This window comes from Otolemur garnettii, unplaced genomic scaffold (assembly GCF_000181295.1).
Source record: "Otolemur garnettii isolate 467f Iridium unplaced genomic scaffold, OtoGar3 scaffold00014, whole genome shotgun sequence".
In the NCBI taxonomy this organism is placed as follows: Eukaryota; Metazoa; Chordata; class Mammalia; order Primates; family Galagidae; genus Otolemur; species Otolemur garnettii.
In genome coordinates, this window is record NW_003852409.1 from 29,752,845 (window position 1) to 29,767,310 (window position 14,466).

The 14,466-nt window shown below is 45.7% G+C and overlaps 1 protein-coding gene across 1 annotated transcript in view; it reads left to right on the top strand.

The window, feature by feature from the left end:
- RALGPS1 (Ral GEF with PH domain and SH3 binding motif 1) overlaps window positions 1-14,466 on the top strand; it is a 283,899-nt gene that overhangs the window by 91,927 nt on the left and 177,506 nt on the right. Inside the window, exon 5 of the mRNA XM_012802467.2 lies at window positions 10,158-10,241. Coding sequence (XP_012657921.1) covers window positions 10,158-10,241 — 84 coding nt within the window. The remainder of the gene's footprint in view (window positions 1-10,157; window positions 10,242-14,466) is intronic.

The window sequence follows — 14,466 nt, forward strand, 5'->3', positions numbered from 1 at the left end:
TTGTTTGGCGGGTCCGGGCTGGGGATTCGAACCCGCCACCTTAGGTGTACGTGGCTGGCGCCTTAGCCGGTTGAGCTATAGGCGCTGAGCCTTGCATTATGTTTTTATTGGACAACCCTGGGTTATAGCTTCTAGCCTTTCTCATCCAGGGTTCCCTGAGAAAATTAAGCCTAAAGTTTGAAGGTCCATTGCACGTAATGAATGTACTGTTCTCAGGAGAGTTAAGAAATAGCCACTCTAATCATTTTCTGTGCTCTGTGGTTCAAACGAGAAACTCAGTTGAGAAAAGCTGCACCACCTTCTATTTCTAATTTTAATTTTAATTCTTGTAGTGTTTCTCTTAGTTATATTATCTTAGTATATTGATGGCTGTTGGCTTGAGATAGATATTACTAAGCTTCTAAGAAGTTCCTTTCTCTTTTTTAAATCCCAAATGGATGTTACATTTTGGAATTTACCATTTCAGTATCTGTTGAGAGAATCATACCACTTTTTTCTTCTCTGAATTATCAATGTGCTTCTTTGATTATTAATATCAGCGGATTCTTGTATTTCTTAGATAAACCTGTTTTGGAATTCTTTCATCACTTTTTATGCTCTCGAATAAATTATTTAGCGTAAGAGTTACATATTCTTTAAAAGACTGTGAGAATTCACTAGTAAAATCATGTGTTAACCTTGGGGTTAACATTTTCAGTTTCTTACATGGTTTTTAGAATACTCAGTAGACAGAGAAGTTTTCAGTTGGCCAAAAATAGAAAATAGTACAAAGACTAAGAGTCCACACCTTCCTATGAAGCAAGTGCTTCTAGAAATTTCATTCTATATTTCCAACAGTGTTCAGAATGACCCTCTAGCATGTGATGATCAAGATAAAGAAAGATTGAATCATGCTGAGAAACTGATTATCAAATGTAAATTGCAGTGGAAAAAGTGAGCAAGCAAATTAGATATTGCAGACAACCAAAGTAATAAATTAAGAGACAAGCTAAAAATTTCCCTAAAACTCAACTTCCTTCCCTAAAAAGGAAGACGAAACAATTCATGTGATGAATTGTTTCTAGGAGATGTCACGTGTGTATCATAAGAATTCTACACGGGAGGGATGGGGCAGATTTGAGAAGATATTTGTAATGTATTAAGGACAAAAGCAGATTATAAAACCATAAGTACAGTATGAGCTCAGCTGAGAGAGCAGATGTGTGCACGTGCGTACACATGTGTGTTTTGCGTCTCTGAGTGTGGGAGTAGCCACTCTTTGGAGGTGGCGGTCCCCTGTGGCTGAGGGCCCAGGCTTCAGACACCAACAGACTTGGGTTTAATCCTGGTTCTCACATGGAGCACATATGAGGATTTGAGCAAATTACTTAACTTTGCTAGCACCAAGGTTCTATTTCTTCACCTGTAAAATGGGGCAATAGTGGTCCCTATCTTGTAGGATTGTTGCGAGAATTCGGCAAGCAATGGATGAGTGTATGTAAGATGACTGACATTGTGCTCGGCTCTTAGAAAGTGCTCAGGAAAAGTTACTGCTACTATACCAATATGTAAACTTCAGCTTTCTCTAGCTGTTGGGGGGGGGGTGGATTTGAATTTTCTTCATTGGGCTTTCTGTATTGTCCAGGTTTTCCATAATGAACTAGGTCTCTAAGCAAAAAACCAAATTGTATTCTTTTTTTAAAAGAAAACATCTGAATGATACATTTGGAAAAAAACATTTCCCAAGAATATGGAGAAAAGGGATTGAACAGTCCCCAGAGTAAGATGAAAATGAGCGTGTGGCCCTGTGGGCCGAGCATCCGGCTTGTTAATCCTTGTCAGCGGAGCTGCTGGCTGCTGCTTCCCGGTCTGCTCTCTGGGCCTTTCTCTGTCACGTGGACGGGAGTCTGTTTGCAGGCTGCAGTTGGCTGCTCCCCTGCATTGACAGCTGGTTCTCATTGTGTAGAGCCGCACAGTACTAGGGCTGGAAAGGGAATGTTTTGGGAAATTTGCATCATCTTCATGACCCTAAATCTACATGTTTTCCAAGCAGACAGTAGTTTGAGGATTTGATGGAACAGTAGTGGCCATAGCTGTAAATGAGTGGTTATTCTATAGAAACTAAAAGCTGAAGAAGAGGCCAGCCAACGTGGCGAGAGCACATGCACACGCTGGCTGCATGGAGGGCACCGTTCACCGGCGGCACATCTCTCCCTCTTGGGGTTTGCCTGCCCTGGGCTCGGAGACCTTCAGGAGGCCCTTGCATTCATTTCTCCCTGGGCCTTCTTGCCTCCCCCCTTTCTCTACCCACAAAGCCTCTAGCAGGTGTTTATTTCCAGTCATTAAAGTGGGTTCTCTCCCAGAAGAGAAGGAGGGTGCCCCAGCCAGTCCCCTCATTAGGTCATAGTGCAGTGAAGAGTGCTTGAGGGCTTTGGCCGTCTCTGCCACACTCTGGCTCATGATATCAGGGCAATAAAATCTACCTCCTAACGCTCAGGTTAAGGTTTGGGGGCCGACCTCTGCTCGGTCCCTTCTTTGCCTTTACGTCCCACAAAAAAAGTTCCCACTTTTACCCTCCCCTTAAGGCTGGGCTTTGACCTGACCTCCCACCACATTCTTTCTCCACCCCTCTCCTCCCACTCTCTTCCAGGCTCCTTCAGTTCTAGCCATCCGCCACCTTGCTGTTCTGGGATGTCCCTGGTATCATTGAAGATGCCTGAAGACTCTGTTCCCTCACCTCCTTTATATCCCCACCCCATGCCAGTTTCTCAGGCTTCCTGAGATGTCCCCTCCAAATATTCCCTTCCATAATCCTAATTGCTGTTTTTCCAAAGGATTGATCATCATCCTGCTGACTGCATATTTGCTCTCTCTCCTCCTTCATGTAGAAGGTCAGCTCCATGAAAGCAAGAGCATGTTTATTTCATTGCTTACTGCGTTTCCTAAACCTAACTTGGGTAGATACATGAATGTGGATATGCTTTATGAACTCTCAATTACTATTGTCCCTTCCTTTTCTCTTTCTCTTCCTTCCTCCTTTATCCTTTTTTCTCATCACTTCCATCTTCCATCATCATCATCATCATCATCATTCAAGAAAGAGCCCACTCAGAAGGCTTGGCTCTAGGAAGTGTCTTCTAAGACGTCAACCTTGGGAAATAAAGCAGGAAAGTGCAGTTGTCCTTTGTCGCCTTGAGTTCTGGTAACTTACGTTCCTGTCTCTTGGTCTTGGAAACCCTCCAGCAGGGTTCTGGCACCTAACTGGCCCTCCCACGTTCCTCCTCCTTCCCCCTTTTTTCCTTCTGTAATTCTTCCTCTTCCCTTGCCTCCTGTCTCCATGTGCCTTTCCCTCTTTCCTTTTCTTTTCCTTCCATGTTGCATTGCCACTGGTTTTGTTCCAGGAAGGGTTTAGGGAAGCTCCTGGCAGTCTCGCCTCCCCTGTGAGCTGTTCTGACATCTCCCCACCCCCTGTCAGCTGCGCCATCTTCTGTGTGGCCAGAGGACCTGCGTCACTGGATTCGAGCCTTAGCAGCTCTCTGTGTAGGATAGGGGTGTGCCCTGAGGTCCAGCTGGTCGTGATTTTCACATTACTCCGTCAGAAGGTACAGAAGCATCTAGTGGTCGTGTGAAAACTGCCTGTTATTTATAAATGTCGACAGGCACAGGTTACAAGCAGGTTATGACTTTATAAAAATTTCGTATATTTTGGAGTATTTACTCAACTGTTAAATTTTAATTTTAGAAGGTTTGTAATGTATAATAAATTTTATTAAAACTTATTTAGTAAAATTCTAAAATTTTTTCAAAGTAATCCTGTACATAATAATAAAATAATACAGAAAAGCTTATGAAGAAAAACTTGGATCCCTTACCCGAGACCCCTCCCCAAAGGTAAACTCTTTTTTTTTTTTTTTTATTGAATGGTAACTGTGTACATTAATGCACTTCTGGGGTATAGTGTGGTGTTTTCACACACAATCCGAAACACTTCCATCAAACTGGTTAACAAGGGTAAACTCTTTAAAGTGTTTTTCCTACTGGTTACTGTCGGAATCTCACGTGGCACCCTGAAACCTCTGTTTCCGGCTTCTCCAGCTTTGTGTGCTATCTCTGGGCTGCCCACCTCCCGTGCTTGCCCTCCTGTCCTGCTTCCCACCCTCCGCCAGTTGCACTTTGCAGTTGCCAAATTAATGACACAGCTACAGCAAAGCCCATCACACTCTTCCTTAGGTGGGCTATAAAATTTGGAAACCAACAAACAGTACTCATTACTATGGTGGTGTGACTGTTATTCAGGCTCGTTAACAAGGCAAGCTAAGCAGTGTGCCAGGGCTGTGTTCCATTCCTTTGTGGCCCGAGGCCATTCAAAAAAGAATGTGCCTCAAATCAAGGATGCAGAGATTCTCTCTCTCAATCCAGTTGCTTGATATTGGGTATACATGTGTATGTAATATATAAATATATATAAATGTTAAAATATATAATTACAAATTAAATATATTCTATCTAAATCTATAGTCTGTGAAGTATTAATAGGCTGGAGGTGGAGGCTCATACTTATAATCAGCACTTGGGGAGTCTAAGGTGGGAGGATCACTTGAGCTCAGGAGTTCCAGACTATCCTGGGCAACCACGTGACATGCTATCTGTACAGGAAATTAAAACATTGGCCTGGCATAGTGATGTGCTCCTATAGTCCCAGCTACTCAGGAGACTGAGGCTGGAGGATCACTTGAGCCCGGGAGTTTGGGGTTGCAGTAAGCTGTGATCATGCTATTGTGCTCCAGCCTGAGTGACTGTCAAAAAAGTTTTAATATATATAGTAATTATATACAAACAGGCATTCCTTGTTTTTTGTTATTCCTGAAGAAAATTACCTTTTCTTGATCATCATTTGCCTTCATTGTGTCCACAAACTTTTCCAAGCTTCCTATATTGCATTTTGATTTCTACCATATTTTTTAATTGCCTGTTTTTTCCTGGAGGCTTCCCTTCGGGTTCTCCATGGTTAGACTCCTTCCTTTTTTTTTTTTTTTTTTTTTTTTGGGGTCATATTCTAGTAAAAATCATCCTTTCTATTGAATAGTTTGGTGAGTTTTGAAGAATGTGTGTTTGCATGTAGCTACCACCATCAACATAGAGAATTTGTCTGTCACCCCCAGGAGTTCCTTTGGGCCCCTCTGTGGTCAGTTTGCCTCCTGTCTCCAATCCCTGGCAACTAAGGACCTAATTTCTGTCCTGTAGTTTTTGCCTTTTTCAGAATGCCGTATAAATGAAATCATACAATATTTTTGACTAGTTTCTTCCACTTGGCATAAGCTTTTGGCATTCGTCTGCATTGATGCATGTATCACTACTTTATTCCTTTTTTATTGCTCAGTATTATTTGATTACGTGGCTGTACCGGGATTTGTTTATCCCCCTCACTAGTTGATGGGAATCTGACTGATTTCCAGTATGGAGAAACAGAGAATGGAGCTGCCATAAACATGCACAGACAGCTTTTGTGTGGACATCTGTTCGCATTGGGTAAACGCCTACCTGCTGGGGCATTTGGTAAGGGTAAGTGTACACCCATCTTCGTAAGGAGCTGCCTTTCCGCTTGGCCACACCGTTTGCAGACCCAACTGTGCTCATCTGCTCTGCACCCTTGCCGGCCCTTGGTCCTGTGGGTTGTGTGTACTTTCTTAGATCATTGCGATAGGTATAGCGGGATCTTCCAGGGAGAAACGCAGACCTCAGAGGATGCAGAAGGCCCTGGGCAGATTTGGGGGAGGGTTGGGAGATGTGTCAGAAAAGAAAAAGCACCTGAGAAATAAGGCCGACGAGGTAGGAGGACAACTGGGAGAATATGGTGTGCAAAGGGGAGGATAGTGGGTGACAGATGTGGCCAGGACCCGAGGGCCTGTGGGGGACGGGCAGGGGCAGGGGCAGGAAGGCAGTGTGGGAGGGGGAAGCAGGAGTGAGCAGGAGCTGGAGGGGATGGGGGTCTAGGAGAGGTGCGTCATGGCCTCGCCCTCCTCCTCTTCCTTCTTCTAGGCGTACGTGCATTAAAGTGCTTGTAGGATGGGGAAACTGGGGAGGAAGAGGCTAAAGATACAGGGGTGACGGAGGACATCAGAGCCAGGACTCTGAGAAGAGATCGGGCCAGGAGGAGAGTGGGCCCTGGAGAGGAAATGGCTTCTCTTCCATTAGAGTCAGAGGGGGAGAGAGGAGGCAGGGAATTTGTACGTTTGTTTGCTGGCAGAAGTTTTCTTCTCACAGCTTCTGTTTTTCCTGTTGAACCCGAGGAACATCCACGTGATGGAGGAGAGGTCCCAGAAGAATCTGGCAAGGGACCATACAGGCTCACTCCCCTCTCACATCCAGTCGACCTCAGCAGAGAAGTTAGAGCCAAGGATGGCCTGTGCGAGATGAGGGCCCCGGTGCCCTGGGGAGGGGTGTGCGGTAGCCCACAGGCAGCTCAGTGGTACACCAAGGACGCAGAGCTACTAAGGCCTTACTGGCCTCAGTCCAAACCTTTGTCTCTCCTCTAGAACTAGCCTTGTCTCTGCTACTCAATTTTAACTTAATTACCCTCAAATCAGTTCCATAGTGTGAACCTTTTTTACGCATTAGTGACTGGAAGAGTTTTGTTCTATTACTTCACATTTTCCTAAACCCACTTCACACAGATGGAACCTCTTGTAATCCTATAAGTCCAAACACAGAAGAGGAACAGCACCAAAGAGGTCGGGCCCAGGGACTTGTTTCAGTGCAGATGGAATGGTCTGTCTTCTCACCCATCTTGATAAATCTCTCTGCCCTGAATTTGGAGGTTTCAACCCTGACAAACACTCACACTTTATTCATTCAGCAGAGGCTGTTTTGGCATCTGCCATCAGCCAGGCCTGCTCCTGCCGGTCACCTCCCTTGTCAGGCTTTGCCTCCCTTAGTCTCAGCCACAGTTCTTCAGGGCTGGTTACGGAATCCTTATTTTCATCAGTGTCAAAACTGAAGCTGAGAGAGGTAACTGGTTGGCTCTGCCGCCTGTAGCTCAAGTGGCTAAGGCACCAGCCACATACACCAGAGCTGGTGGGTTCAAATCCAGCCTGGGCCCGCCAAACAACAATGATGACTACAACCAAAAAAAAAAAAAAAAAATAGCCAGGTGTTGTGGCGGGCGCCTGTAGTCCCAGCTACTTAGGAGGCTGAGACAAGAGAATCGCTTAAGCCCAGGAGTTGGAGGTTGCTGTGAGCTGTGATGCCACAGCACTCTACCCAGGGCGACAGCTTGAGGCTCTGTCTCAAAAAGAAAAAAGAGGTAACTGGCCTGGTGTTGCCCAGGAAATAAGTGACCATGGGCATTCGAGGTGTTTTGGCTCGAAGTTCTTTTCTCTTTCTGTTTTATCAAAGTACCTCTCAGACATAATGTTCTACTCAGCTGAGGTTGTAATTTTATGTTACTTGTCTTCTAGGGAGAAAGTTTCCTTAGGGAAGTGTCAAAACTCAAGAACTACACATAGTTTTTGAATCAGAATCTTGAAAATGTTTAAAACAAATATTAGTGCCGGCTTTGGTTCTTCCCTGTAAGACATCAGGGAAATGAAAGAGAAATAATGATAGATTTTGTTAATAATTGAAGACAGCAGTCAGAGTGCGGTCTGGGAAGAGGCAGGTGTTTGGCGTGAGGGCTGAGTAGGAATCCTGCCTCTGTTGCTCAGTAGCCGCGTGCCCCTGGGAGAGGAAGGCCGATCATCTCTATCAAAGAGCTGTCAGGTGCTAGGTGCTTTGTGTGGGGTTATTTATTTATTTATTTTGCTTTGCATATTTTAATTTCATTTAATTGTTATAATGAGCTTCACAGATAAATACAGGGTGGACATAAAGTTCCTATGTGCTTTACTATGTTAAACTGTTTTAAACTACGCATGCACTGTCTATCCACACGGTATAGTGAGCTGATGGAAGCTCTGAGAAGACAGGCATCATGAAGCTATGTGTGGACAGCCAGGGTCTGTCTGACTGTTACTACAGTGTGGGAGTAGGGCCACAGGCTCTGAGTTACACACACAACACAATTTCTTCTGTTTATTTAAAAATATAAGAAAGTTATAAAGGGTATCACAAGAATGAAAGAAAAAGTATCCAATGTACACACCCCTATTATGAAACTAATTTATACCTTTTATATGAAAGCTATAACCTAATAACAGCCTAAGAATACGGGTGGGGGGGGAGTGGGTGGAGGGAGGAGGATTGGAGGGATCACTTCTGAGGTTTATCTTACAAAGGTACAAGTGAATCTTTCTAAGAGTAGAATGTGAACATTTTAAAACAATAACCAAGAAAATGACATGAAGGCTATGTTAACCAGTTTGATGGAAGTGTTTCAGATTATGTGTGAAAACCCCACACTGTACCCCAGAAGTGCATTAATGTACATAGTTACTATTTAATAAAAAAAAATGCAGAAGGAAAAAAAAATAAAGTTACAAAGGGAGAAATATAAGCTTGAAATTGGTCAACAACCACACCCCAGTCCTTGAACAGCAGTTATATTATAAGTTGGAGGTTTTACACCTGATTGTAACCCAGATTTTTCCAGGATAGATTTGGGATCCAGTGAGGAGAGAGGCTGTTGTCCTCACGTATTTCAGAATGGCAATAATAATATATTTGCAAAGTGATTCATGCATGTGTTTGAAAGAGTAAAGTAACAAATAACTGAGGTGGGTCAAACATATCGGAAACCAAATGCAAACATACATGTTCAGAACAAGAAGAACCATAGTAAACAGGTATTGATGCATCTCAGAGGGACTCAGTGTGCTTCTGAAACTTTTTCCTCTCTGATAAAATGGGTGTGGGGAGAATTACATGAGTTGACATCTGTGAAGCACCCTGTCCCATGCCTGCCATGCAGTGAATATTGTCATCATTGCTATTTTTAAGGGGTCTAAATTATGAGGATGTGGCCACTCAAGTTTGTTGTGTTCTCTCATGGGCAGTGCTACCATTCATAGAAGCAAGGTGACCAGCAAGAGGAGTTCCTTAGCTTCTGTTCATGCCCGTGCACTCCCAAGTCCTGGGCCTTAGTCTAGTGACCAGAGCTGCCTGTTACTTTCAGCCAGGCTCCCTGCAAGCACCCGTCTGTGGTGTATAGTTGGGTCCTGAGGTGCATTTGACAGTCACAGCCCTGCAGACATAACTGCCCCACCAGCAGGATTTGTCTTTGGTCACCCCACTGCCCACCCTGACCTCCTAGCACCCCCCAGTCTTCATCTCTTCTACCTAGAGGGCAGCTTACTCTTACTAAAGATCTGATAAAAGTTCCAGGTATGTGGCCTGATAGGAGTAAAAAGGAGGTCCCATAGCGTAGGGGTACAGCACTGCAGGATCTGCTGCCTTTCCTGTACTCTCTGCCAGGGCTCCTCAAGGCACAGGCTGCGAGCACTGGACATTTTGGATAATGGCTTTGCTTTTGTTCTTTTATGTACCACCAAGTAGTGCCATTAGATTCCTCCTACTAGTCCAGCTTTCACCCTTGGATAAGAACCAGTCTCAGTTAGAGATAAAATTTGAAAAATCAAATTACCTAAGCCTACAGGAAAAGAAGAGACAAGGCCCTGGACAAGGTGTTAAGGGGGACCTTTCCTTTTGCCCCTTTTTCATTATATGGGGTGGGGGGCAACTGCAGGAAGGAACCTGAGGTAATCCCAGAAACCTCCCTGGCTGTGGGCACTTGTACTGGGACTTTGCCTGACTCCTAGAATGGACAGTGCCTGTGACCAATGAAATCTGAGATTTCTCAGCTAGATTTTAAGTTAGCTTGGAGCCCTGGAGTCACAGCTGTGGGGGGATGAGTTTGGCTGGCTAAAACATTTCTGCCCTTAGGTAACTCACCTTGTAAGAAAGGACTTCTGCAGAGTGGCAGTGGTGGAGTTGAGAATATTTTGGCACAGAAATCCTGGGATATATGGCCAGAGTTATGGGGGGACGTATCCTACTTCTCATGCTCATCTCTGGCTGTCCCAGTCTGCACCCATAAAGCCAGCTCTCCCCTGCTACCTGGTGAAGACGTGAATACCCAAGACTTCAGCACTACCCCGCCTCCATTCCACGTTCCAATTATATGCCCCTGGTGTATTTTGCATCCTGATGAGAACCACTGTTGAAATTGACTCTGTTCTTCCTAGGAACTAGCCAGCTGTGGATGGAGTAAGAAGGAGAAACACAGTCTTGCCCCCAATGTCGTGGCCTTCACCCGGAGGTTTAACCAGGTGAGCAAGGCCCCCCTGCATGCGCCTGTGCAGACAGAGGTCTGCTGCCCCTGTAGGCCAGGAGCCCCACCAGGAGCCCCACCAGGGCTCTGTTCCAAGCATCTGTAGGTTCAGTCCGTTTTCCTGAACCCCCCCCCCACCTCTATCCACTCTTGTGCTATCCATCACAGTCCATTTTCACAAAGCAGGTGCTTAAATCAGTTCAGGAACTTCCTATTTCACTCACACTGAAGTTTGCACACCACAAGGTGCTCTGCAAGGTCCGGCGGGGTGGATCTGGCTTCTGTCCACCCTTCTGGCCTCATCTCTTGTTCTTCCTCCTCCCTCTTCAGGCTACTGCTGTATTGGCCTTCTTTCCCTTGCCTGATGCACTTTCCTCCTGTCTTATCAGGCCCCCGTGTGTGCTGTCCTCTGAGCCCCAAATTCTTCCTCCCTGTTCAACTACCAGTCAGACCTCAGCCTGAGTGTCATTTCTTTGGGAGCCTTCCCTGAATCCCTAGCTTGTGTGAGGCCTCCGTACCATACATTCCCACACTATACCCTTTGCTTCTCTGTGTGTTCCTTGTTTGTCGGCCCTCCTTTTGTGTAAACTCTGCATCTCCACCTTCCTTGCCAGTCCGTGAGCACCGTGAGGTTAGGCACCGTGTCTGTCTTGTTCATCACTGTGTCCACACCACCTTGCCCATTGTCAGGCATATAATAGACCCTCTGTCAACATATGTGGAATGAATGAATGAGGGGCTCAGGAAATACTTTTTGAATTGAATTTCTTTGAATCCTTGATGGCCTAGTTACTGGCCCCATCCTATTTTGTACTGACTTGCTCCAACCAGAACCTTATTGAAATAACGATTGAAGACATGGACCAAAGGAGAGTGTGGGACTTCTTATTTCTCAGTCAGACTCGTCAGAACATGATCTTCAGTTGAAAGCACCGGGCAAGGCACTCTTTGGCTAAATTAAAACCCTAAATGGTGCTATTGACAGTTTTTCTCCTTCATTCTTGTTTTTCTGGTCTCAAGTGAGGACAGTAGCCAAGAGGTGAACAGTATGCGTGACTGGCCCCCTGGGTGACGCAGCCTGGGTTCCCTCTGGGCCTTCTTTCCAGCTGGGCCTTCCCTCTCGGAAATGCCTGGCCCATGCATCACTGTTGCTCAGCCCTCTCCAGGCTTTTCCAGCCTCAGGCTTCTACCTCAAGCACAGCTGGAGCCTCACAGAGGGCCCACCTTATAGTTTGAAGATCAAGGTTGGATTTAGTGTTACCTGTCACTAGATGAGATCTATTAGGAGCCAAGAAAGACTTAGGTGCATCTCGGGTAGGGGTGCACGTGTTTTAAAAATTTAGGTTCAGAGCCTTTTGCTTACTTTTTTTCTTTTGAAAATCTTTTCCTTTTCAACTGAGCTTAGTCTTTAAAGAAAAAAGTATGCACAAACTATCAGGGGATTCATAGTTTCCTTAACAAAACTATTTGACTGGAAGCCAGCTCAATCCCTCCACCTCTGACCAGCCACAGAGCTCTCAGAGGAGGAGCTGTGGGGCCTCTGATGTAATCTGCCTCACATACAGATGCCAGGTCAGCTTGGCAAAAGCAGTGTAGATTTTTCTGTGAACAATTGCATTGTGTCTAGCTCAGACTAAGTGGTGAAATGAGCCAGAAGTGAAGTCCTATTTTTTCAAACAGAATACTGGGAAATAGTCCTCCTGCTGGACCTTCAGCCGCTCTGAGGGCCAGCAGCTCCTGGACATAGCCTTGAGAGCTCTGGTTTGAAAACTGGCCAAAACTGGTGAACAGGCCTGGTTCACCTTTGCAGCCGATTTCTTTGAGATAAACTCAGTAGTGTCCTTTCTTAGCAGGCCTTTCATATGTGAGAACAAGAATCCTCATCAGACTCCAGAGAAAAGAAAGCAATTACCTCTCTGAGCCTCAGTTTCCTGTCTTTAACAGAGAATAATAATGGTACTCCCTGTGCACAATTGTTATTCAGATTATGAAGATTAAATGAAATGACATATGAGGAGCTTTAGGACAGTGTCTGGCACAGAGTAAGCATCTAAATGTTTTGGGGGAAGACAAGGGAGATGTGAAGATCAGCTGATTGGAAGTAGGTTCCTAGGAGATTTGCCGCTTCTGGTGGTCAACCCAGGAACCCGGTGGGTAGTTCTGCTCACCCCCTTGGGGCTTGCCTGCTTCTTCTGGGGTCTCAGTCCCTTGGGATTTGTTCATAGAGTGGCTGAGATGGAAGAACTCCGCTGGGTACGTACAAGGAGACCTGGTGACAGTGACGGCACCTGGAGATAGAAAAGAACAAAAGAAGGTCCTCTTCTAGTATTTGTTCAGTGCCATCCTTGAGAGAGTATAAAAGGAAGAGCAGTTTCGAGAGTAGGAGATGGGTTTGGCCATGTGGGGTGTAGTACCTAGCAGGTAATTGGATATTTGAGTGGAAAGTCAGGGAAAGATCTGATCTAAAGATGCAAATGTTTAGTCATCTGCATATGAAGCCCCAGGAAATGACAGATCATCCAGGGAGAAACTGAGGCCCCAGTGAGAAGCTAAGGATTGCTGACATTTAGGGATGGGCGGCCTGAGGGTGGGAGGAGCCCACAGAACAAGCAGCATCTGGATGTGAGTGGCTCAGGAATGAGGGGATGCTGCAGGATGGGCCAGCCCAGAGCGGGCTGAAAGGAGTGCTTTGAGTTTAGCAGCAAAGGCTTTCTGGTGTCCGTAGAGAGAGTAGCAAAGAGAAAGATGGAGAAGGGAGTGGAGTGGCTAGAGGGGCCAAAGGAGTGCAAGGGAGGTGGTTCTATCTTCATTCTTTTAAATGGGCAGAGCCTTAGGGATGTCCATGTTTCAAATGGAAGTAATCAGTAGATTGGGAAAAGTTAAAGATGAAGAGAGAGTCTGGGCATGGTGGCTCACACCTGTAATCCTAGCCCTTTAGGAGGCCAAGGCAAGAGGATCACTTGAACCTAGGAGTTTGGAACCAGCTTAGCAGTAGCAAGGCCTCATCTCCACAAAAAATTAAAAGAAAAGTAAGCTGAGTATGGTGGCACATATTTGTAGTTCTAACTACTCAGGAGGCTGAGGCAGGAGGATCACTTGAGCCCAGGAATTAGAGGCTACAGTGAGCTATGATGAGGCCACTTCACCCTAGCCTAGACAATAGAGTGAACTCAGTCTCAAAAAAAAAAAAGAGAGAGAGAGAAGGAATACTTAAAGAAGACAAGTCTCAGAGCAGGTGAGAAAAGCCAAGACCTGGGGCCTCTCCAATGTAAAAGGCAAGTCAGCAGAAGGGAAGGTGCAGTCATGGGCCCGCTCACAGGCGGTGTGTGAGAAGGGTCATAGCTTCTGTTTCTCAGTGAAACAGGAGGTACAGGAGAAAGCAGTGGGAGAGAAGATTGACAGGTTTGGGGAAAGCTTGAAAGACTTTCTTGAAAGAAGACTTCTTAGGCCAGTGCTGATGAAATAGAGATTGTGACTTCTAACGTGGCCCTGTGCATGAAGGTTGATTTTTTTTTTTCTGACTGCACTTTGCAGCCTGGGAGGAAGCCCATAGAATACAAGTGGTTAGATCCTTCCATAGCTAGGGGTTGGCAAAGGAGACGATACCTCAGGAGGACGAAGGGGTAAGGAAACTTAAGATACTGACAAAGAAGGGGCGGAAGTGACAAGTGATCGGGGATCAGTCTTCTTAAAAGAAAAATGATGCCAAGGAAAAGGGCTGCACAGACACTGAAGTGTGGTGAGAGGGGAGGCCTGGCCCATCTAGGGGTCCAGGAGAAGGGAAGAACTAGATGTTCCTTAGCCTTCTTAGGCTTCTGATGTGAGGCAGTCCTGGGTAGTCATGTGGGAGCAGGGAACTGAGGAGGAGGGGTGGCAGCTGCTGGAGTCAGAGTGGTCACATGACCTTCATTCACAGCAGTGGTGAAATTCCCCAAGAGCAGTGATTCTCAACCTGTGGGTCACAGCCCACAGGAACTGTATTAAAGTTTACAGCCTTAGGAAGGTTGAGAATCACTGCCCAAGAGGAAGAGAATGACCCAGATCTGATCTGTTCACCATCTCACTAATGGAACCGACCTTTTCAGCCTGGCTTTTCCATAACCATGTGTACTTAAGATCAGCCATGTCTTTTTTTTTTTTTTGAGACAGAGCCTCAAGCTGTCCCCCTGGGTAGAGTGCTGTGGCATCACAGCTCACAGCAACCTCCAACTCCTGGGCTCAAG